The sequence below is a fragment of the Epinephelus lanceolatus genome, chromosome 1 (assembly GCF_041903045.1).
Source record: "Epinephelus lanceolatus isolate andai-2023 chromosome 1, ASM4190304v1, whole genome shotgun sequence".
Lineage (NCBI taxonomy): Eukaryota > Metazoa > Chordata > Actinopteri > Perciformes > Serranidae > Epinephelus > Epinephelus lanceolatus.
In genome coordinates, this window is record NC_135734.1 from 16,565,111 (window position 1) to 16,590,700 (window position 25,590).

General features: G+C 41.4%; 1 protein-coding gene across 3 annotated transcripts; it reads right to left on the bottom strand.

The window, feature by feature from the left end:
- Positions 1 to 326: 326 nt before the first annotated feature.
- per3 (period circadian clock 3) lies at positions 327 to 24,905 on the bottom strand. 3 transcript variants are annotated; one of them, XM_033625760.2, is made up of 22 exons: positions 24,723 to 24,905; positions 19,796 to 20,230; positions 18,403 to 18,563; positions 18,171 to 18,289; positions 17,786 to 17,984; positions 17,118 to 17,169; positions 15,810 to 15,958; positions 15,302 to 15,380; positions 15,093 to 15,199; positions 13,988 to 14,144; positions 13,675 to 13,783; positions 13,332 to 13,460; positions 13,120 to 13,228; positions 12,915 to 13,026; positions 10,849 to 10,988; positions 10,588 to 10,749; positions 10,123 to 10,374; positions 9,158 to 10,026; positions 8,852 to 9,044; positions 8,526 to 8,712; positions 7,948 to 8,098; positions 327 to 1,979 (listed from the first exon to the last, which is right to left on the bottom strand). In XM_033625760.2, the coding sequence occupies exons 2-22, from the start codon at positions 20,089 to 20,091 to the stop codon at positions 1,857 to 1,859; spliced, it is 3,855 nt and encodes a 1,284-aa protein (XP_033481651.2). In that variant the 5' UTR covers positions 20,092 to 20,230; positions 24,723 to 24,905; the 3' UTR covers positions 327 to 1,856. The 3 variants fall into 3 exon arrangements, with proteins under 3 accessions (XP_033481651.2, XP_078022410.1, XP_078022413.1); XM_078166284.1 differs by lacking the exon at positions 327 to 1,979 and adding an exon at positions 4,950 to 5,795; XM_078166287.1 differs by lacking the exon at positions 327 to 1,979 and adding an exon at positions 4,950 to 5,795 and having other exon boundaries at positions 18,403 to 18,560; positions 24,723 to 24,895.
- Positions 24,906 to 25,590: the final 685 nt, after the last annotated feature.

The window sequence follows — 25,590 nt, forward strand, 5'->3', positions numbered from 1 at the left end:
AAACCAAGGGTGGGGGGGCCCTTTTGTGTGGAGTTTGCATGTTCTCTGGGTACTCAGGCTTCCTCCCACAGTCAAAAGACATGCAGGCTAGGTTAACTGGTGACTCTAAATTGCCCACAGGTGTGAATGGTTATCTGTCTCCATGTGTCAGCCCTGACATAGTCTGGATAAATGACACTTGGATTATATACTACATCAGTTGTGTCATGTGAGAAAAGCATGTTTTCTTCACAAATTCAACGTGACACGGGGTGAGTAACTGATTCACAAGTAGTTATTTTGTGGATGAAAGATTCCCTAAACAGACAGTTAGACTTACGTAGATGTTAGGTACACAGTTCATTTATTCATTCCTTTGTGTCACAAACAAACAGTCCCTGAATTCAAGACAAATGGCTTTTTATGAACTTTGTTAAGTTTGTTTTGTGTCCTTTTTCTATAAAATACATGGTACTGTCATATACTTTCAATCTAAAAATGGTAAAAAACCCTGGTCTGTCTTACACTGTTGAACAACTGTTATCGAAGGAAGCAGCTTTCAATTGGTCAGCGCGCGCACACTCTCTCTCTCTCTCTCTCTCTCTCTCTCTCTCTCTCTCTCTCTCTCTCTCTCTCTCTCTCTCTCTCTCTCTCTCTCTCTCTCTCTCTCTCTCTCTCTCTCTCTCTCTCTCTCTCTCTCTCTCTCTCTCTCTCTCTCTCTCTCTCTCACACTCACACACACACACACTCTCTCTAACATACGCTCAAACACTCAGCTGCTTTCTGAAGCCAGTACGAGAAAAAGAGCGACAACATTCACAGAACTACAATGGGTTAGATCATTCCCGTGTCTGTCTCTTTCTCTCACTCACACACACACACACACACACACACACACACACACACACACAGAGTCAAACAGACACAGAGCCTAAGAGGAAACTCATTCAGTAAGTAAACCCAGGATCAGAGGACATTTGGGGCCAAGCTGTGCGTTTACAATTAAAGGTAAGCTACAGGTACTGTAGGGTGATGACCAGGACACTGGGTGGAGAAAGGACTCGCTACAGGAAGTGTTGGACATCAGGGTGGACTTTTGTTGTAGCACTAAATTCAAATTGAAATGATCATCACATTTGCTGTTGTTTGTGAGTCAGAGTAACATAAAAACCAATGTTCTAGACAAGAGGAACCCAACCTATGGAATAAGAGAATACACTCCAATAACAATTAACTTACAAGACTAGAATCTGAACATTATAAACACAGAGCAGCAAATGTGTCTTTGTCTTCATGTCCATCAAAAAAATCTACCATATGTCAACCATGGTAAGTTACTATGCAGTTGAAGGAGTTGATGTGGTACACGTATTGTACAGCCTGAACTCCATGTCTCTGGAGAAGAGTCTGGTGTGTGTTCTGATACTCAAACTGGGCCAGCACTGTCTTTGTCTCTGTCTCCCAGTCACTCTCATCCGACAGACCCAGCATGTGTACACAGTGCATATGTTTAGGGGCAGCAACCATGGGACCATCATCCTATATTGAATGTCAAGTGGTCTGTGGTGCCAATTACTGGTCAGTCTTAAATACAACCTAAACCCCTGCAGGGGTCCATGAACACAAAAAGAAGAGAGGTATAATATTTATGGTCCGATAAAGGCAGTCACATTAGGCTGACAAACAAAATGCCCATTCCTTTTGCCTCCTCCGTTTCTCAGGGCCTGGTCCAGCCTCCGATACCTTTACAAAACATGTAAAACTAAAGCATAGGGACCCACTCCTCCACATTGGTCAGGAGAGATGCATGGTGGGAGTTTTTGAGGTTTCTGGCAGGGCTGGTTTGATGTGAGATAAGTGCTTGGGGTCCAGGTCTCTCAGGTGTCGACGACAGATCCGATGGGGTCCTGCGGGGGGATCTCCAGAGGGGACGAGCTATCGGGGGCTGTGGGGAGAGGGGAGTGGGCGACCCCTGGGCCCGAGTTGCAGCCCACACAACCCTGTGAGGCACAAAGACACATTAAACATGTGTTTAGGTGAGCACAAAGATGACTATGTTTTAGTTGAGTACATGTGTTTAATAGTGTTGAGGTCATATCTCAAAAAAAGTAATGCATTACTGTACTTACTGACTCCTTGTAACCATCTGTAAAGTAATTCATTACACTACTCCTTATATTACTTTTGCCTATTCTGCAACATCAACTAAGATGCACTGTCACGTAGCTAATCAGAAGTTAATGTAACGTTAAATCTTACATGTAAAGGATCAGGAGAATCAAGACAGCACTGCAGTAGGCTATAACTGCCTCAAAATAAAACTATATCAATATATAAAAGTTCAAGTTTGAAGTTTATTTCGTTCATGAATGTGTTCCAATAACAAAACCTTTTTTTTTTTTTTTAACATCTTCATATCCATATAGTTTACACAGCCATGACAAAAGGGAGGCAGAATGAAGAAAATCTTATATTTTCTGCCCCCTTTACAAAAAATTACTCTGATACTTATCAACACCTTATGTTTGGGCATGAGAATAATAAGTAAAAGAAACAAAAATAAAAACCAAACCAAAACATCCATTCCTAATATCTTAATCTGAAACAAATTTTAAAGCAAAAGCAAACCATAATCATCGTCGTCGTCATCATCATCATCATCATCATCATCATCATCATCATCATCATCATCATCACCACCACCATCATCAAGTTTTAAAGCAAAAGCAATCCATAATCATCGCCATCATCAAGTAATGATACTCACTCATATCATAGCCGAACATCCAAAGAGAGATAATAGTAAGATAAAACAATACTAAACAAAGATCCATAGCTACACAACTAAACAACAGAAGTAACCAAGTGCAACATGCCTTAGTGTATTTCAAGTTATCATTGTGGCTATAAAGTTGATAAGAAATGTAAAATTTTAAAGAAACATAAATACTAATAAAACCAGCTGAGGCAACACCTGTTTATCAAACTTAAATGTCAGATTAGGGGGATGACTCCCATCTACAGCAACAAAACAATACAATAACAACAACAAAACAAGACAATAATAGAAAAAGACCCTGATTTTTCTCTTTCTATGAATGCTCATACAACTTCATCGTTTTCTCTTTAAATACTTTTTTTAACTGAAATATGTTTTTACATTGCTTTAACTCATTCTGTAGAGTGTTCCAGAGTTTCACTCCCACCACTGAAGTACACATTTGTTTTAAGGTTGTCCTTGCAAATTGATGCCTAAAATGCCCTTTCCTTCTTCCTTCATTCTCTATAAGGGTAAACATTTTTTGTAGATTTGTTGGTAGTACTTTATTTTTTGCCTTGAACATAACCACTAGTGTCTGTAATTCAACAAGTTCATTAAATTTCAAGAGTTTAGAGTTAAAAAATAAGATATTTGTGTGCTCTCTATTATCTGTTTTATGTATGATTCTGATGGCTCTTTTCTGTAGGAGATATAATGACCTTGTGTTGCTTTGGTATATGTTTCCCCACACCTCCACACAGTAGTTGATGTAGGGTAACACAAGTGCACAATACAAAGTTCTCAATGCCTTATACTCTAACACGTTTTACCTTATTTAATACAAAAATACTCTTGGACATCTTTTTTTGTATGTGTGAGATATGCGATTTCCAAGTCAACCCTTCATCTAGGAGCACACCCAAGAACCTAATTTCCTTAACTCTTTCAATGCTTGTTCCTGCTATTGAAAGTACAGTATTTTCATCTTTTTTTCTTTTACCAAAAATCATAAATTTTGTTTTCTTTAGGTTTAAAGATAATTTATTAATATTGAACCATTCCTTAAGTTTGACCATTTCTTGTTCCATACTCTTTACCAATTCCTTTAAATCATTTCCGGAGCTGTAAAAGTTTGTGTCATCTGCGAATAGAACAAAATTTAATAACTTAGATACATCACAGATATCGTTAATGTAAAGTATAAATAATTTTGGTCCTAAAACTGAACCTTGTGGTATTCCACATTGAATTTGCATGTGATTGGATGTGTTATTAGCATACTGAACATACTGTTGTCTTTTATCCAAATAACTACTTAACCAGTCTAATACTATGCCTCTCACACCATATGAATGTAGCTTTGATAACAGGATGGAATGATCAATTGTGTCAAATGCTTTCTTTAAGTCGATAAAAACACCTATTGTGTATTTCTTGTTGTCAGTTGCAGTTACTATGTCCTCAATTATATTCATTACAGCTGAAGCAGTAGATCTATCTGAACGGAATCCATACTGGCTCTCATTCAACAACTGGTTCTTTTCGATAAACTCATCTAATTTTTGCACAAATATTTTTTCAAGCACTTTAGAAAACTGAGATAATAATGACACTGGTCTATAATTTGTAAACATATGCTTATCCCCATCTTTGTATAGTGGGACAACCTTTGCTACCTTCATCCTATTTGGGAAGGTCCCTGTTTGAAAAGAAAGATTAAAAATGTAATTTAGAGGTTTGACAATGCAGTCAATGGTTTTTTTCACAATGATCATGTCTAACCCATCCTTATCTGTAGATGTCTTATTTTTTAATACATTTACTATAGATAGAATTTCATTTTCATTGACGTCTCCCAGAAACATTGACTGGAGTACTCTACTGCCCCTTGTCCCTCCATTCTGTACTGGCCCCGTGTCATGTTTTTCAATGGTCTCTGCTAGCTTAGGTCCTACATTTACAAAAAAAGAATTAAATTCGTTTACTACTTTGTTTATGTTTTTAATTTTCTTGTTATCCTCGTTTAAAAAGTGGCTTGGTGGGCTGGTCTGACCCGATGTACAGTACAGGCCAAAAGTTTGGACACACTTTCTCATTCAATGCGTTTTCTTTATTTTCATGACTATTTACATTGTAGATTCTCACTGAAGGCATCAAAACTATGAATGAACACATGTGGAGTTATGTACTTAACAAAAAAAGGTGAAATAACTGAAAACATGTTTTATATTCTAGTTTCTTCAAAATAGCCACCCTTTGCTCTGATTACTGCTTTGCACACTCTTGGCATTCTCTCCATGAGCTTCAAGAGGTAGTCACCTGAAATGGTTTTCCAACAGTCTTGAAGGAGTTCCCAGAGGTGTTTAGCACTTGTTGGCCCCTTTGCCTTCACTCTGCGGTCCAGCTCACCCCAAACCATCTCGAGTGGGTTCAGGTCCGGTGACTGTGGAGGCCAGGTCATCTGCCGCAGCACTCCATCACTCTCCTTCTTGGTCAAATAGCCCTTACACAGCCTGGAGGTGTGTTTGGGGTCACTGTCCTGTTGAAAAATAAATGATCGTCCAACTAAACGCAAACCGGATGGGATGGCATGTCGCTGCAGGATGCTGTGGTAGCCATGCTGGTTCAGTGTGCCTTCAATTTTGAATAAATCCCCAACACTGTCACCAGCAAAACACCCCCACACCATCACACCTCCTCCTCCATGCTTCACAGTGGGAACCAGGCATGTGGAATCCATCCGTTCACCTTTTCTGCGTCTCACAAAGACACGGCGGTTGGAACCAAAGATCTCAAATTTGGACTCATCAGACCAAAGCACAGATTTCCACTGGTCTAATGTCCATTCCTTGTGTTTCTTGGCCCAAACAAATCTCTTCTGCTTGTTGCCTCTCCTTAGCAGTGGTTTCCTAGCAGCTATTTGACCATGAAGGCCTGATTGGCGCAGTCTCCTCTTAACAGTTGTTCTAGAGATGGGTCTGCTGCTAGAACTCTGTGTGGCATTCATCTGGTCTCTGATCTGAGCTGCTGTTAACTTGCAGCTATTTTGAAGAAACTAGAATATAAAACATGTTTTCAGTTATTTCACCTTTTTTTGTTAAGTACATAACTCCACATGTGTTCATTCATAGTTTTGATGCCTTCAGTGAGAATCTACAATGTAAATAGTCATGAAAATAAAGAAAACGCATTGAATGAGAAGGTGTGTCCAAACTTTTGGCCTGTACTGTACTCTTCCCCATTACCTTATTCAAAATATTCCATGTTCCTTTAATATCAGTTTTATTTTTTTCTAATAGGTTACTAAAATAATCTTTTTTCGCTTGTCTCATTATTATTGTTAATTTATTTTTATACAGCTTATACTTTGTTTCTGCTTCCTTTGTTCTGGATTTTATAAAGTCTCTATAGAGTTTATTTTTCTTTTTACATGCATTCTGTAGTCCCCTTGTAATCCAAGGGTTTTTGCCATAGCTGTCCTTATGTTTACATTGTACATTTGGACAATGCTTGTCATACAATGAGAGATATTTATCTAGAAAAGCTTCATATGCAGCATTTACTTCCCCTACATACACCTCCTTCCAGTCCTGCTCATCCAAGTCATTTCTAAACCTGCAGATTGCTTCATCTGTCCTTTTTCTGACATATTTAGTCCTATGGGCTGCTTCTTCCTCATTATTTATTTGACAGTCATAAATACAGAATACAGGTAAGTGGTCGCTTATATCATTGATCACCAAGCCACTTTTGATTTTACTTTCTAAAACATTAATAAAGATGTGGTCGATCAGTGTCGCACATGTTGTTGTTATCCGACTGGGCTTGGTGATCAATGGGTATAACCCTCTACTGTATAGTGTCTCCAAGTAGTCACTGACTGATGCTTATCTATGTGCACTCAACAGGTCAATGTTTAGGTCCCCACACAAAATATATGTTTTCTTTTCATTAAGCTGACACTACTTTTTCTAAATTTTCATTAAACGTTTCTATTTTCAATCCAGGTGTCCTGTAAATGCACGTAACAACAACATTCCTCTTCTTTTCCATATCAATCTCCACTGTAATACATTCAAATAAATCATTGATGGCCATTGTCATACATTCTACAATTCTGCATTTCAGGTCAGTGTTCACAAATAGGGCAACACCGCCTCCCCTCTTATTTCTTCTACTGCAGTGGTGCAATTCATAACCTTCCATACAGAAATCTACACCGCGATCTTCATCAACCCATGTTTCTGACAGCGCTATGGCTGAAAATTTATGTTTTAAAGACCTCAAGTATTCCTGAATCTTGGTAAAGTTTGCATATAAGCTTCTACAGTTAAAGTGTATTAATGAAAATTTGTTTTCCAGGCTAACCGTGTCATTAAACTTTCCTTCTGCATAATAATCACACATGGAATTCACTGAATTAATCAAGTGGTTTTCTGGGTCAATATTGCATTCAAAATCATACAACTTGTAATCTGTGTATTCAGCTCTTGACAGTGTATGACCCCCTGAGGACAGGGGGAGATCAGTAGTCTCAATCATTTTCTATAAACAAAATACTAATATTACGAAACATATTCATTATATTTACAACTCCTGAGTGGTCTACGCGTTCCAACACCCATACAGTAACGCGCAATGCAATATTGCCACTCCTCTCTAAGACGCAGCGCATGACGCGAGGAGATCCTGATATTATCTGTGGAGTACAGTTTGGTAGTTGGATGACAAGTCCGTGCTACTATGCGCATAGCTTGTGTCGTGATATTTTGTGGGGAGTACATTATAAAAGAGGTTGGCCTTCCTAACACCATCACCATACAGACTTAAAAGGAAAAAAAAAAAACATTTTTAAATGGCATATGAACTGCATTTAACGGGCCAGACGCGCTTACTGGAGTTTCTTGCTCAACAAATAATCACTTATAGTCAATTCATCCAGCTTATTTGACATGTTTATCACTGAAGAGCCTCTCCACGGGTGCACTAGACGGCGTTGGTTTTGTCAAACCGTTTGATGGCTTTTTTAAGACCTTACATAACGCAAATAATGACATAATTGTTTAATAAGTAACTCTAATGTGATTACTGAATTTAGAAACAGTAACACCTTACATTAGTGCATTAGAGACAAATGTAATGTGATTACAGTATTGCTTTACTTGGTTACACATTAACAGCTGACACTGGTGAGCGGAGATCCCTACCTGTGTGTCAATCTCCTGCGGGAGAGTGTGCTGTTGGATCCAGGGATGGACCTCAGCCAGCTCCTCTCTCTGCTCCTGGCTGAACCAGGGCTGGAGAGGCTGGAGCACTCGAAGCTTCTCCCTGTCCTCTGCCAACACCTCGGTCTGGTCCCTATAGAGACAAGATACAAGACAAGGACAAAGGGTTAAATGACATCCTACACATATAAAACAAAACTTTTTTTCTGGAAATTACACTCAAAAAAGTGAGACTGTCTTATGTTCAAGGATTAGACAATGTCATTACACAGTCATATCAGTAGAGGGCGCCTGTACAGCTAAACCTCATCCTTGCCTTGAGCAGCAGTAAAGACACAGTGATAGTTCAGAAAAATGACTTTCTCAGCAGTTTGCCATGTTTGAGAGGTTGCTATGATGCTAATGCTAGCATAAGGGGGAAATGGAGAGTCATCAAACAACTGTCAAGCAGCCGTACTGTGTCACACAATGGCATTAAAGGCCAAAAGAAATGCCAAAGCAAATGCTGACATTTATTTCTGTACATCATGAGTGGAATGGAACCTGAAAGAGAGGTGTACCTGGTGTGGATCTGGTACGTCATCATGACACGCTCAGGCGTGTGCTGGATCATGCCCCACAGTGAGTTATCCACCCGAGTGTCAAAGTTGTGTTGGTGCTCTGGCGGTGCCTCCTGGCTCTTACGGGCTTTGCGTGATGTGTCTGATGAATCGTTGCTGGCAAAATATTTGCTGCTGTTGCTGCTGCCTGTAAGCCAAGAAATTTTAAATCAATCATTAATTAATTTTCTGCAGATTGCTGTCAACTATAATCGTTTTTTACAAATGCTGTCGAACAGTGGTTGTTTCTGTGTCTACTGTCTGCGTGTGTGTGTTTTCCCTGTTACCTGTGTGTGAGGTGGAGGTTCCATTGGAACCTGATCCAGAGCCAGATCCCAGGGAGCCTCCAGACTCCCCTGACCCAGACCCTGAGGCGTTAGAGCCGGTGCCTGACCTGGCATCCTCCTGCAGCAACATGTCAAGCAGCTCACTGGATGTAGACTGGGCATCATGGTTCCCAGACTCACTGGGGTTATCACCCTGAGGGTAAAGGTTTAACACTTAGAACTATGCCAAGTACTTATGGTGTGATTACAAGAGGAGAGCGACTGTATGTACTGGGTATCAAGTTGTACTAGGCATGTATGACTGACCTGGCTGTCATGTTGTTCATGGAGGCTCTCTGCGTGGTTGTGCCCGGTGCTGCTCTGTCCTTCACTTGGCTTTGGCAGCTCCTCCTGCAACAAGTTCAGCTGCAGAGGAGAACTTGAGCGAGAACTGGAGAATAAAGCCCGAGGCCCAGCTGCCTCCTCCTCTTCCCCGACAGAGGAGCTGGCTCTGGGTGAGCAGAGCAAAGGGCCCATGCAGGTCTGAGCGAGGGGGTTAGGCTGGGCTTGGAATTGGGGCTGAGGGAATGGGACACTGCCAGAAGCAAAGCTTGTCATGGTGACAGGTGCCTGAGGCAGCATGGAGGGCGCAGACAGTGGGTAAATGGACGGGTAACCTGGAGTGAATGTTGGGCAGTTGGGCAGGATGACAGCCATGACCGGAGTCATGTAAGGGTTGATGCCCTGGGCTGTAGCCATGGGCTGCAGGTTGTGAAAGTTCTGGATATTCTGCAGATTCTGAAAGGGCTCCATCTGGATTGGCTGCATCCCCGGCATGCTCTGAGCAGACTGCATGATGTTGAAGCTGTAGCTGAGCTGGGTTTGGTCAGGAGGCTGCAGTCCCATGGGGGTTGGTCCAGGCAGCTGTTGTGGTCTGGGCGGTTGCTCTGGGCCAGGCTGCGATGCCATCATGGGGAAGAATGGTGCCTGGAGTGGAGATGTTTGGCTGAAGGGTGCCCCGATTTGGGGTTGGGAGGACTCTGAGGAGGGCCAGGAGGAGTCTGGGACATGGCGAAGGGGGCCAGCTGGGGAAGCGTAGCTGTCTGAGGAACCCTGGGGTTTGGGGCGCTTGTGTCTGGGCTTTCCTCTCCGAGAGCGGTTCAACCCACCGGCGCTCACTGGATGTAGGTAGTCGCCTGTAGTGAGATGGACACAGGTTGCACAATAAGCTTGATCAAAACCAAAGTGTCCCGTAAAAAATTATATTCAGTAATCAAAAAGAAAATACATACCTGGGTGGTGGGAGTGAGCCATAGAGCTGTTGTCCAACTGCAGATATGAGCTGTAGGGGCTCTGGAGAATGCGATGGCGGAATCGATCCACATACTCTTGCTCCTCCTTCTGGGTGTGAGCTGACAGCACCTCCTTGGTGAGCCCTACAAACCTTGGTTCCTCTGTGGCTGGGCTTGGGGCGGGACGGACGGGGGTCGGAGCAGCATCAGCAGGCTCACTGCCCATTGGGGCGTCCTCCAGTGCCGTGGCCTCTGTGGGAGAAAATTGAGGGGAAAAACATGTTCAGTAGTTTACAGGTATTTCTTCCCCCAGAATTTCTACACAAGAGTGATCCAAAGCTCTTAGAAATAAAATGAAACACCCATTTGCAGTTTATTAAAATGTAAAATTTACAGAACAGTTGAAAAAGGGCATCTGAGGGACCCCATGATCTGACACAAAGATGTAAAGGTATGTTTATGTACCTGATTCAGGCTGTGGCACATGGACAATGGTGCTGCTGTACGAACACTGGCTGGTGACAGAGACTACACTCATGGCCTTAGTGGACATTGTGATGTCTGTCAGAGGCGCTCCAACGACTGCTGCTGCCGTCGGGGCCACTGACGCTGCACTGTCCAGCACCACTGGAAAGTGAGGAGAAGGAACAAGATAGGAATATTACACAAGGAATATTACAAAACATTAAGTTAAGTGATTGTGTGATGCATGTGGTCTGTTTGTACCATCTGAGCTGGCCTGAGCTGTGTCAGTGGCTTCAGCAGGCTTGTCGTCTTCTGAGGTAGAGGATGAGGAAGAGGAGGTGTCCAGGGAATGAGAGTCACTCTTTCGTTTGAGGGCTGGGCCTGTACAACTCTCCAAATATCTGGAACACACAAACACACATAGTTAATAGTCTGACAGGAATTGGGTGCTTTACCACATACAGTTGAAACCAGAAGTTTACATACACTATATAAAAAGGCACATAACCTTTTTTTTCTCACCGTCTAACATTAAATCAGACTAAACTTTTCCTGTTTTTGGTCAGTTAGGATTACCAAAATTATTTCTATTTGCTAAATACCAGAATAATGAGACAGATCATTTTTTAGACAATTTTTTATTACTTTCTTGAGAGTCAGAAGTTTACATACACTAAGATTAGTATGCCTTTAAACAATTTGGGAAAGCCCACATGATGATGTCATGTCTTTGGAAGCCTCTGATAGGTTTATTGACAACATGTGGGATAATTAGAGGCACACCTGTGGATGTATTTTAAGGCACACCTGAAACACACTGCTTCTTTGTGTAACATCATGGGAAAATCAAAAGAAATCAGCCAAGACATCAGGAAGAGAATTGTGGACTTGCACAAGTCTGGTTCATCCTTGGGTGCAATTTCCAGATGCCTGAAGGTGCCACGTTCATCTGTTCAAACAATTATACGCAAGTATAAACACCATGGGAATGTCCAGCCATCATACCGCTCAGGAAGGAGACGCGTTCTGTGTCCCAGAGATGAACGTGCTTTGGTCCGAAATGTGCACATCAACCCAAGAACAAAAGCAAAAGACCTTGTGAAGATGCTGGCTGAAGCTGGTAAGAGTGTGTCATTATCAACAGTGAAACGAGTCCTGTACCGACATGGGCTGAAAGGCCACTCTCCCAGGAAGAAGCCATTACTCCAAAAGAAACATAAAAAAGCCAGATTACAGTTTGCAAATGCACACAGGGACAAAGACCTTAATTTTTGGAGACATGTCCTGTGGTCTGACGAAACTAAAATTGAACTTTTTGGCCATAATGACAATCGTTACATTTGGAGGAAGAAGGGGGAAGCTTGCAAGCCTAAGAACACCATCCCAACTGTGAAACATGGGGGTGGCAGCATCATGTTGTGGGGTTGTTTTGCTGCAGGAGGGACTGGTGCACTTCACAAAATAGATGGCATCATGAGGAAAGAACATTATGTGGACATACTGAAGCAACATCTCAAGACATCAGCCAGGAAGTTAAAGCTTGGGCGCAAATGGGTTTTCCAAATGGACAATGACCCTAAGCATACTGCCAAACTGGTTAGAAAGTGGCTTAAGGATAGCAAAGTCAATGTTTTGGAGTGGCCATCACAAAGCCCTGATCTCAATCCTATTGAAAATTTATGGGCAGAGCTGAAAAGGCATGTGCGAGCAAGGCGGCCTACAAACTTGGTTCAGTTACACCAGTTCTGCCAGGAGGAATGGGCCAAAATTCCTGCAAACTATTGTGAGAAGCTTGTGGAAGCATATCCAAAACGTTTGACCCAAGTCATACAGTTTAAAGGCAATGCTACCAAATACTAATGAAATGTATGTAAACTTCTGACTCTCAAGAAAGTAATAAAAAATTGTCTAAAAAATGATCTGTCTCATTATTCTGGTATTTAGCAAATAGAAATAATTTTGGTAATCCTAATTGACCAAAAAACAGGAAAAGTTTAATCTGATTTAATGTTAGACGGTGAGAAAAAAAGGTTATGTGCCTTTTTATATGGTGTATGTAAACTTCTGGTTTCAACTGTAATAAACTGAAATAGAGTTTACTGCTAACTGTCAGTTATTGACCACTGAGCCTGACATTGTGATTTAAAAGCGGTGGCACTTAGGCATTCATTTTGTATTTAAAAAAGTAGCAATTCTGATTAATCTATCAGATGAACTGTAGGCTGCCAGATGTGTGAAGTGATTCTCTTTTTAGCCATCGTGAAGACATCGTCCAACCCTAACCTGAAACATCTGAAGAGCAGCATGCTGATGCAACCACCACACACCTGATGATGTTGTCCACACAGTTGATCTGCTGATAGGATGGAATATGTGTTTGCTTCCTGCTTTCTTCGTGATTTCTGACCTCAGGGTTGGAGACCACTGGCGGCATTCGTGCTGGGAGAATTAAGGGTCATTTCAGCAATATTAAAATATTTGCACACTTTATATCAATATATCTTTATGTATTTGTACTTGTGGCAGCATTACCTGCAGCTGGTTTGCCAAGAAGAGCAATTTTGTGGTTGGTACCCAGATAAGCCTGCTGGCCCCAACTCTTGACTCTGTTCACATCAGCACAGATCTGCTGTAAAGTCATCTGCAATAACACACACACACACACACAATGTATCAGCATGATTAAGCTTGGCAGCAGGGCTACCACTGGCTTCCTGGCTTGTGGTATCACTGTGATGTCTCACCGGCTCCCGGTGAGTGTCCTCCCACAGGTTTCCATTGCTGTCACTTGAAGAAGCCACGCTGATGTAGTGCTCATGAGAGCCGTTGCTCCCCAAACTGCCGTAACCGCTGGAACCATTATTATGAACCGGCTGTGAAAGAGAGACACAAAAAAATTGAGGAACTCTGACACACAGTTAGAAAGATAAACAAAAAATAAAGTAAGAGCTGTATGTGTTTGTGTGTGTTTGTGTGTGTGTGTGTGTGAGAGATGGTGGCCACTTTTACTTGTTTTATGTTGTGCTAAATGATATATATGTGATAAATATTTGAATGATAATTGTTATTTAGTGGTGAAATAATGACCTGCAGGAAGAGCTTGTAGATATTTGCTTGAAGATCTTTAATCTCTTCAAAGGCTACTGGGACATTGTCCTTTGACGGAGCAGCAAACACATCTTCATTCAATGAACTCCTGGAGGCAAAAGACGACAGCACAGTGATGTCACTTCATTGAATGAGTCTCTTAGCAGCAACAGCACTTTCCCATAAAACAGGCAGATAACAAGACAGACAGTGCAAATACTAAACCCTCCACCTGAGCACACAGAAAGCACTGAAACTTTATTTGTGATTATAAAGCTTTGATATGGTTTAATTTTATACTGTCGCTACTTACGTCCTGACTTTATGCCGTCCAATGATGAAGGCCACCTTGCGGCTCCAAGGGTTGATGAAACTGGACCAGCTGGTGTCCAAGGTGATGTGGTCTCCATTCTGACAGCGCAGACGCATCGGAGAGTGCTCAAAAGGAGACTGGCCCGCATACTTCAACACTACACATGCCACAAAGAGTTTGAGTGAAAAACAGAACAACAGGGGAGGGGTGACAATATAAGCCTAGTCCACACACAGCTCTTTATGTATGGACAGTTTCTTTCTTTTTTAGAGCAGAGGAGGCAAAACCCTAGTTTTCATAAGATAAGATAAAGGTGCATCTTATCTTATGAAAACTGGGTTTTTTGCTTCCTCTGCTCTAAAAAAGAAAGAAACTGTCCATACCTGCACTGTCATAAAAAACACCTCCGTCCAAATGATGACGCAAAAACACAGTTGCAGGGCTGTCAAGAGCATGCTTAATCAAACAGCCAGCAATGTAAACTTATCCTAAAGCCACGCACAGAACAAGAAGTTAGCCTATCACAAGCCTACATAAACTACTACCAGAAGGAAACCTGGAGCAGTGACCTCTATAGTTCATTCTGACGCATCTGTTCCTTGATATAGTAGAACAGTAACATACATTTATGTGTAAACACGTAAAAAGTCCTGTTATTAATGTTAAAGCCAACACTACATCCACCATTGCACAACATGTTGCCTCATTTGTGAGGCCTCACAAAGGAGATAACGGCGTGCACACTGACATTGCAAGCCTAAAGCCCTGTTTTCCCTGTCAAGGGGAAAGGGTCTGTTTTCAATTACCTAAAATGCATTTCGCGTGTGAATGGAAAACCAAAATGCATAGAAATAGCTACATTTTCAAATATACTTGTGCACCTGTGGACTAGGCTTGCATCACTGATGCAGTCGACAATAAACAAAACTGTGTGAAACCTTGTGTGGATCCCACTTAAGGGAGCAACTAAGTACTTGTGTATTATTTTTTTCCATAAATCAATTAATTGTAAAAGTGTGTTCACTGTCAAAATCAATAACAAATTGTCATCTCAATATACTAAAACAATAAGGTCTATTTTTGGACTCTGTCCTTGAACACGTACCTTTTCGGTGCATAGACAGCATGAGGGGACGGTCATCTGGGTGAATGAAAGTCAACAACGACGTGCCAATCAAATCCTGGGGAAGGTATCCTAGCAACGGCACAGCCCTGTGGATTATGACCATCAAATGAGATTCATCAACACATTTCCATTTTTAAAGCTCAATGTGAAGTCTGATTGTACGTGGTTATGTTTGTGTGTGCACCAACCTGTCATCCACCTCCAGGAACACACAGCCGGGTGAATGCGTGGTGGTGAAGATGCGCTTGTCCATGGGGATCCGAGGTGCTGTGTGAGTGGATAAGATCAATGTCAGGAATACATGTTCAAAACCACAGTGTTAGGGCTTCAAAATAATCGCTGAGTGTGCCACCATGTAGTGTGAATTAAGGTCTCAGCCAATCAGGAAAGGACACCAATAATGGCTGTATCTTGTTTTCAGCTTCATGCTGTTCAGTGTAATTATTGTAGTTTCATATAGGTGGAATAGTGGTTAACTGCATAATAAATATGATCATTAGTGCATGTTTTCCTACTTGTGCATGTTGCAACATCTGATTACATCTTCTTTTCTTACAGCTCTTATTGGATTGTCTGTGATGATTGCATAATTGCATCTCTGGGATGGGAATGGATAGGCACTAAGCAACAACGTTTACTATTCATCAGTAAAAGGCTGTGTGAGTTGTGTGCAGTTTGTGGTGCTAATAATTATACCTTCATATCCAGAGATGATGCGTTCAGCCAGCGCCAGGCAGCACGGCTCCTCCTCTTCCCCAATGCTTCCTGTTCCCTGCACTGTCAGCAGGTAGGGTGTAACCCGAAATGGGTTGTAACGCATCTCACCCTCACGGTCCTTTCCGCCCCTAAAACATGGAATGATATTTTAATTTCTGCTGTGAAGTAAACATAGGCCATTTTACTCATTTAATATTATACACTGGGAAAAAAAGCTGACTACAGTCAAATCTACATCTTTCTTCTACAAAACAAACATTTTACAACAATGTATGCTAACTTGTTCTATATGTAGCTGTATGACTTACAAAGTCCTATGGGGTTGGCAGGATGTATGAGGAAATTAAAACATGACATTCCACTATGCTTTATTGATATCTAATGGTAGAGACTGGTGATTGTTGGTCATTTGTGATAATGTTCTTAAAGAGTTAGGTCTTTGAGAGAATGCACTATTTGTTTGTGGTGCTAAACCAAAGTTCATATAGTTCCAATGTTGAATACCTAAAGGCACAAATACAGCACACACACACACACAGATCATCAGGACATGGTTGACTAATCTTAATTTAACCAACATATTCTGGACATGTCAAACAAAAACATGCTCTGATGAAGGCCACCAGGCCAAGACATCATCGTGGTTTGTTTGACATTTACAGAATATACTGGTGAAATTGAGATTAGTCAACCCTGTACTGAAGATCTCTGTAGTAGTAGTAGTATCAAAAACTCTCCAGTCAAACACTACCTGCATTCAATCTTTTTTGACTCTCTGCAGGATCAACATACTGAACTACTGTATGCTGTTCACTGAGCCATTAGACGGTTCCTACATTTTACCACCGATTTTTAAAATGGCTAGACTCTTTCATTAAACCCATTAATAACTGATAACGTTAGCCATGTAATGCTAACAGTTAGCCCAGTCACTGTGTATGCGCAGATGAACTCACTGTCCTCACTCTCTGTCATGTGGTGAAGCAGAGTATAGCGTATGGACAGAGTTGGCAGTTTAGAGTGCCGAGATATCACCAAGACTTTCAAGTATGGTTATACTACACACTACTCCATTCACATTATGGGAAATAAAATTCTCTTTTGGTATCGGTCTCACTTTAAGGGTACTGATATCCTAAGTTTTTTTTAAAACTGTATCCACTGTGCCGCTTTTTTACTTTTAGTTATTCGTGACTGAACGATCTGAAAGAACCTGTGAGGTTCATATTTTGTGAACACCCAGATTTATGGGAGGCTGAGAAAAGGAAAGATCCTTAAGATACTAACCTGATTCTGCAGAAGAAAGACTTGACCTGGGTACAGTCAAACAGGACCCCCGCTGTCAAGACAAACAACAGAGAAAAGTGAGTTATCTGCAAGTTATTTACAGTTTTATACAAAACTAGAATAACCACCTCATGGCTGTACTGTATGCTTCTGCGAACTAGTCAGGTTGTAGTTACAGTTCACAGCCATGCCTGTGAAAACATGAGTGCTTCACACACAATCGGCACAGATTAGTGTGACCAATTTAGTATCTGACCAAATGTCTCCCCTTCTGTTCCTGATATGATGTTGAATAATCACCACAAGAGTGTTTTTACAGAACAATATGATGTCACAATAAAGTTTACTTTTGACCTTCTGGATATAAAATGTCATCACTTCATAATCATATGCTATCAGGTATTTGTGTGACATGTTTAGTGAGGTCACAGTGATCTTGACAGTGACCACCAAATTCTAATCAGCTCATCTTTGACTGTAAGTTGATTTTTGTACCAAATGTGAAGTAATTCCCTCCAGGTGTTCTTGAGATATTGCCTCCACAAGTACGGGACAGATGAACTGACATATGTACAGACAACCCAAAGCATAATTCTCCTGGCCACAGCTGTGTAAGTATACATATACAGTAACATGTTCAAAATGTAATAAATGTGGTCCAAACATACCCGTATGCGAGTTGCTCCAAGGTGGCAGATGCGGCTGAGCCGTGTGTGAGTAGAAGACATTAACATCTTGGTGGTAGAGCAGCTCCACAAACTTGGCCGACTCCAGGAACTTCCTCTTGCAACACAGGATGCTGGGAGCCTGCTCCGACGCATACAGCACGCGGCCGCTCGACAGAGAGAAAACCACCGCAAAGGAGTCCTACACACAGACACAGAGACGTGCGCACGCACATGTGGAAACACACGCACACAAGCAAGCCAAGTCACAGACACACGCAAAAGCAGTAAACACACATACACTCACACACACGCCCTGGTGTGAGGCAAAAATAAACGTGCAAATAGGTATGCAATTGTGAGTGTGTTTGAGTGAGTGTGTTTATACCGTGTTTTTAAGGGTGTGTTCAGATGTGACTCTCTCCAGCTCCTCCAGGGTGCAAACAGTGGCATCTCTCCTCTCATCCTGGCCGTTTCGCATCAGCAGTTTGTAGTATTCGCTGTTGGCTACAGAGGACAACACAAACACACACGCTGCTTTGAAACAACACCAAATGATACCAGGTTTGTTGGAGAAAAGACAAAACCATTTCAAAGCACAACACAGGTGTCCAGTTTACCTTGCACTTGTTTGACACAGTTGAGTGCGTACTGTAAGGCCTCCATAGTGCTGGCTTTGCTGCGACTGCGTTTGTCTGATGGAATCCTCTTCTTCATCTCAGCCACCGTGACCATCACCTCTCTGTGGGCCTGCCCTCTGCTACCATCTGTATTCTCACTGCTAACACACACATTCAGGTAGGTTAACTCAACAAAATGCAGTGGCATACAGAGAGGTTTTCAGCCATGATATTCAGAAACTAAAAGTTGGAGCAGATCACAAGTTCTCTGAGAGTTTGTTCCAGATATGTAATGCATTAAAACTGAATGCGGCTTCTGTTATAGTTTTGACTCTGGGTTCAGTAAGCGACTTGTCCTCGACGATCTGAAAGGTCTGGCCTTTTTATTACGAAGCAGCAGATCAGAAATGTAGGAGAAAAAAAAGTTCCTCTTTGGCTTTCACACTTCAGTCTCAGGGCCCCAGGAAGTACAACAGGCTGTGAAGCCAATTTTCGTAGTGGCCAAACAGTGTAATTACATCTGTCATGTGATGCCATGTAGTCGAAAAAGACTTTTCTCCATTCACGTACATGGCAAAAAGTCGTCTGTAAATCAGTGGGAATTTTTTTTGTTAGAATGCCTCACCTGCAGCAAAATAACTCACTATCAAGTTTTGATAGATTCATTTCAATAACATTTGGAAAGTCTAAAGAAGCTGCATGATAGAATCATTTCATCCTCATTAAAGTTAGTGGAGCGCTAAGCCGGAAGTAGCCGGCTCTGCTGGTAGAAGTCTTTGGCACACAGTGCAGAAGCAGTGCCAATCATACGGGTAATGTTACACCCAGCAGTCTAACTTTTGTGGCTTTGTGCACCACTTAGCAACTTTCATTGGCAAGAGCATGGCACTTCCTCCAATGCTGTATCCAGTTCTTTTTATACATCCATGTTTAGCCACGCTCACCTTGTCACACTTTCCTCACTTGCAAGTGTGCAGATTCTGACCAATCAGGTGCTGCCTAACGGTGAGAGCTCCGTCTGATTGGCCAGCGACTTAACAGCATATCATGTATCAGACAAAATAGCGCCTACAGATAGAACGTAATTTAATATGCTATTACTATATTCAAAGTGCAATACTGCAGTCTATCGCAATATATTTATCCTGCAAGCTGATATGCTGATGAAAGAAAAAAAGAGTAAATTGCTAGGATGTAAACAAAAGCTGCTCAAGTTGTCAACATCTTCATAGGGACACAAGCTGACATTGGTGATAGTCACCGATGCAAGCGAGAGGCAACTGCTTTAGTATGCTGTGTTGCATCTTAAAACTTGTTTTGCAGCAACTCGGGTCACTGTGGTATGATGTAAACACACGCCAATGAGTCAAGGCACATGCAATTAGGCAAATACCTCTTGGTTGACGCTGAGGTGGATCCTGTCACACTACCAGGGCTGTGATTGGCCGAGGAAGAGAGGTCATGCGATCCGCTAGTCATCTCTTCATCTTCCTGCCCCACTTCTCCACCAGAAGCTCCATTTTCCTCCCCCCTGAGGCGCTCTGACTGTTCCTCTCCGTCCTGCTGTCCTGACGACATCCTCGTCTCCTTTTCTCCTCCTCCTCCTCCTCCTGTGGCTGACAGTGATGCAGGCTCCTCCCCATCTGGACCACTGTCACCTCCAGGCATCGCCACGCTTTGGTCACACATCAATAATAATTTGTCCGGTTACAGTGGTCAGTAGGAGTCTTTATGTGCTCAACGAGGGGAATGGGTTCCATGTGGTGACAATAAATTAGTGTTCATTCAATCAGTGCTGAAAGTAGGATGTGAGGATCTTTCTTAAGCACTGTAAGATAAAGGAAATAAAGAGAGATGATGACAAACAGCATCAAAACAAAAGGTTCACAGGACTGAATTCACAACATGGAACAAATAACTAATGTTATATGTGACAGAAAAAAATAATCTGGGAAGTGTGGAGCTTCATTAAAAGACGTTTTCAAAAATTCCTGTTATAATGTTAAAAAAAGACCTGTAAAAAAAAAAAGACAAGGATGCTAGAGCCTCAGGGTTTGTGAGGTAAAAAGTTTTACAGCACAGATTGCATGTTTATAGCAGTATCTTCCATTTTCTCACATTTGAAGGTGTGAGAAGGCTGGTTTGTTTAACAGGCAGTGACCAGAGTGTGACTGTGAGGAAACAGAAACCAGAAACACTAACACCTGGGGGGCAGGTATGACAAGTGCATTCGTCCGGAACCATTTGGTAGAGGCCGTTCGGTTCAGTATGCTACATCCTCAGTCATCCACGCACCTTGATCCAAAACAATTACTGTCAAAATAGTATTCTTATGTCTACTACTCGCACGTTCAGAACGGAAATTCAGGAGTGCGAGTTTTACCCCCAAAGTTTTGGCAGTGTCAACTGTAGCTTGCTACTCAGCTTAGCCCAAGTAGCTGGGTTGGTCAGACTGAACGATTTATGTCAAACTGTATGCCAACATTGCTCAACTGAAGTCACATATATGTATGAAAACATTTCAAACGTTGCATTTACGATGCCATCCCCTGACAAATTGGTTATCATTTTAGTGGACTAGAGCAGGATGGGAAAATTAAGTATGGCCGCCAGAGAATACCGGCAACGGTAGACAACGTTGCTATTCAGTTTTTAAATATTTCAACTTCTTGCCAACCTCCTGGATGGACTTTACAAACAGATGTAACATAGCTCCTTGATACCAGGAAAAACAAGGCAAATTGGACCATTACTGGACGTTACTAGAAAAATAACTTGAATTAATAAATACAAAATTATCTTATTTAATATATTTCATTCCGTTCCTTGTAAACAATACGGCATCACCATCACAACAAATCATCATGCATGTTTCATTTTACTGTCCGGCCATTCTGTCGGACTGTGTGTTTTTCACATGGTTTTTCACATGGTGACTTGGTCATTACCTCCCGGGGAGGTAATGACCAAGTCACCATGTGAAAAACCCCCTACTGTCACAAGTCACCATGTGAAAAACCCCCTACTGGGGAGGTAATGACCAAGTCACTACACCTGCAGAGCAACCTGCTCAAACCCCTGCAGACACATTATGCTTCTTTTGTACTATGACACCGTAAAATGTTCCTCATTATCCCTTTACAAGTGATAATCAGTGATCATTGTGTCAGTAGGTTTAACAGGTTGTTTTGCAGCTGTGAGTGGTAACACAGATGATTGCATTCCATTTAGGTGTGCTAGCGTCAGGATGGCTTCAACTGGGACACTGCAGCGTAACTGTTCAATGTAATTAGTTACACCTGTGCATTTCCTGCTACGACTTATCAAAAAGTCTGCCATTTAAAATGTGTGCAAGCAAAACAAGTCTGATATGGCAAAAGCTCCAAATGTAAAAGCAAAAAACAAAAACGTAGAACCTCATATGAACAACTGAAATTGTCTGTGTTGTGCTGTAATATTATGTTTTTCATTTCTAAAATGTGAACAAACACAATCTGCCTTGTTATCTAATACTATTGTACTATCCGACTGTCAAACTGACTCACTGCTTTCTGACTCATCAGCTACGATTCACACATATGAGCACATTTCATCCATCAATACTGCCAGCACCAGGTACAACCCAGCCAGAGCCAGCCTTTGCACACCACCAATAACACAATAATAATGTGATACTCCGCAGAATAATAGCCGAGAAATTTTCTTCCATCTCACCTCCAAACCAAATGCAGCTCAAATCCTCTGCAGACACTCAGAAGTGACATCTTATTTAATGTTTACAGACAGAGTGACCCATCCCACATGGGTTTAAATTCACTGTATTTATAATTCAAAATAATTGGTTTTATGATGTATCTCTTCAGAAAGCAAACATAACATAATGAAACATTACAGAGAAAACAGAGGCAAACCATTTGCCTTCTCTAGCCTGCCTTTTTTTCCGATCTTTTTTGGCCATCCAAATATCAGTTACAAAAAATAAACAAAAGCTGCTGTTACTATCACAAACACAGCAGTGAGTCAAGATAAGTGAAACACAGACAAAGAGGGAGACACACTGAGAGATTAAAAACACGAGCCAGTGAAAATATCCTGCGTCGTTCAACAGGTCGTCACTGCAGGATTACATAACCAGCTTGCTCAATTCAGAGCATATAAGCCATCCTCCTATTACTTGAGACATTACATATATTGGTGCTGTGTGCGTAAAACACAAAGACGCAACCCCGTGATCAACAAACCCGTAAATAATGCCCTGGCCTTAATTTTACAGCACATTAACAGACTTGATAAGGCCATGGTCAAGGTGCAGAGGCAGGTTAGTACCTCGTCCTTTTCTCCCCCACTTCTCAGGGGGGAAAAGCGTGAGTTTGACTTCTTGTTCAAAGCACGCTGCAATCTAACAACTTCAGTTAAGTTGCACCACAAAAAAATGGTGACTGGAACATACTATCATTCCAGATTGACTGACCAGTCATTTACTATGATGATCGAAAAATAAATAAAAAAATATGAATGTTTCTTGACACTGTAAGGGATTTGTATATGTCAATAATGCTTGTAGACATAGGAGTAATATTCATACTTAAAAGTTGAGAGACAAAAGATTTGCACAAAGGTAAACTGTTAAATTGCTTTTCATCTTATATGGCTAAAACAAAAACAACATTTATGAATGGAACTTTAAAGTTTAACAAAAAGTTAAACTTTAAAAAGGACAGGACTGCACATTACTCTGCTTTTAAGAGTAGAGCTTCGATTGACCTACTGGGGGGTAAATAAGGCACTTCAGGCCAAGTGGGAATTGCAACATCTACTACTACTACACTGAAATTCCAGGTCAAAGAGCCATGTGCCATGCAGTGTTTGTGCTCAAGTCAACTGAATTGTGTCTCCTAACTGACCTCTGTCTGTCTCTATTTTTTTTAAATGTTTGTTTGATAGCTTAATATGTATTTTTTGGAAACTATCAACTTTCAATGCATATGGATGCGACAACGTAGAGGAAAAAACTCCCCCAAAAGCTTCTCAGACATACTCAAATCATCAAAATGATCTGAACCATCTCTGGTTGAATAAAACCAGGCTGGGCTGAGCCATACTTACATGTATTAACACAACACCAATGCACACAAAATTCCTGCAAACACAGAAGTAAAAGCCTAGCGAGATATACATCCCAGGACAACAACAATTGCTAATGATTTCATAGTACTATAAAATGGTATTTGCAGACTGGCAAAATGTAAATGTGGTCTGTCTACACCTCAATGTTTCCATTTATTTCTTAAGATAAAATGCCATACATGGGTGAAAATGACTGACCTCTGACAGCAAGTTAAATATTTATGGGTTGAGGTACATACAGCCAGAAGTAGTACAGTGAGCCTGTAAGTGCACCTAAATATAGGTCACCTTAAGAAGCCAGGATTATCACTTCAATAAAGTAAGCATACACAAATACACCTGGTATGAAAGAGGATTTAAAGTCATCCCTCATATCTGTTTTACATGCCTTCATCCACGAGACAAAAGGAACTTTTCAGACCTCGACCACAGCCCCTCAACCTGTTCCTATTCAAAACAAACCTGACACTCATTTGACGGCTCACCACCCCCTCCCAGTATGAACCCAGTAACCTCAGTAAACCCAGTAACCACCACTAGCGTTGCCTGTATATGTTAAGGAGATCCTGGCAGCCACTGCTCCACTAAAACTAAAGCACAGCCATTATAACATAATTAAAATGACATTATTGTGTATATTGCCACACAGCTGACCAGCTACAAATGGCAATTAGCGACAAATAATAATATAAATACAGAATATGAACATTAGTAAATGCTGGTACTGGCAGGACTGTAAATAAGCTCAGTTATTACTATGTAATGCGGTCTGATAGCTAGCCGGTGTGTTAGCTAATATGATAACACTTGTTATTCATGCAATGTAAGCGTGTCAGAGCAACATTAGTTACAATCTAATAGTGGCTCTCTAAGCGCCACTGCAGCCCCTTGACTTACAGTGTGGCAGACATGTTATTTAGCACACAGTTACATATTAGCCATACACACTACTGACCACTGCTTGCAGCCAAGGCATTATTCACTGTTTGGAGATGTTAGTGTCCTGGGACTACACAATAAACACTTACAAAAGTATGCTGGGACTAAAGAACACGAGACAACGATTACATTTCATGTGTTTACATCCTCTGTTCTCTGTAGTTGGTGCCGTGGGTGAGGTGGCTAACGTTAGCTTAGCTTGTTTAGCCAACTCGCTACCGACACCTTCTTCGGCCCTTTGCTAAAATATTTACCTTTTCGACTCCAGGTGTGTGTCCGCTTCAATATCCGACAAATATCATTCTATGAAATTGATAAGCCGTATAATAGGTACATATATTTCTTAAAATTATGTCCCGGGTAATAACAGCTAAGCCGTCATCTGTTCCGAAGCGCTTGACACATTTCTGCAACGTGAAGCGGCCGCAATTAACCCCGCCCACTTCACAATGATTGGACAGACGAAAATTGCATCTGTCGTGTGATTGGTCAGAAGACCTGGCAGTGGGCGTGGGTAACATAGCGGTTTGTCATGGCTTGCTGGTGGTTCACGTGGATCCCCATGTTACACAACAGAGAGACAACAAGCCCACATGTGGGCCGTGCAAGCAGACTCACTATAAACCCGCTGCATCAGACCCTATACTACTGAATGAATGAACAGAGCCGCTATGAGGTTCAGCTGATGCACGTCACACATCTTGATACCTTTGATAAAAACATAATAAAAAATTGACATAATGATTGTTGAATGTAATGGCAAGAATCACAAGAAAATGGGCAAAATTGATGATTGGTTTAATTGTAGTGGTTTGTGGTTATTTGCCTTGGCCTTTGGTAAATATTGTTGGATTTTTTAGGACTGGTCAGTTAAAAAAATGATTAAAAATGCAACCTGTGAATCTGACAACAGTATGATACAGTGATTGTATCATACTGTCATACTGTCATACTGTCAGTCTGTTGTACATTTGGATTACTGACTGGACAAAAGCATGTATCTGCCCCAGTGCCTCAGACCCTCAGGGGGTCAAAAGGCTCAAGGTTCATCATGGGATATTTGTAGTAGTAAGATTAATTTCAATAAGGATCAGTTGAGGCCCACAGCTTATTTTTGCCCCA

Excerpts from the sequence above, each read along its gene's own strand:
- per3 (XM_078166284.1), bottom strand. The coding sequence starts at position 20,091 with ATGTGTGACCAAAGCGTGGCGATGCCTGGAGGTGACAGTGGTCCAGAT. Across the intron at positions 18,290-18,402 it reads CTGTGTCAAACAAGTGCAAG|CCAACAGCGAATACTACAAA; the intron begins GTAAACTGGACA and ends TGTCCTCTGTAG. Across the intron at positions 13,027-13,119 it reads TCTTGGCAAACCAGCTGCAG|CACGAATGCCGCCAGTGGTC; the intron begins GTAATGCTGCCA and ends TAATTCTCCCAG.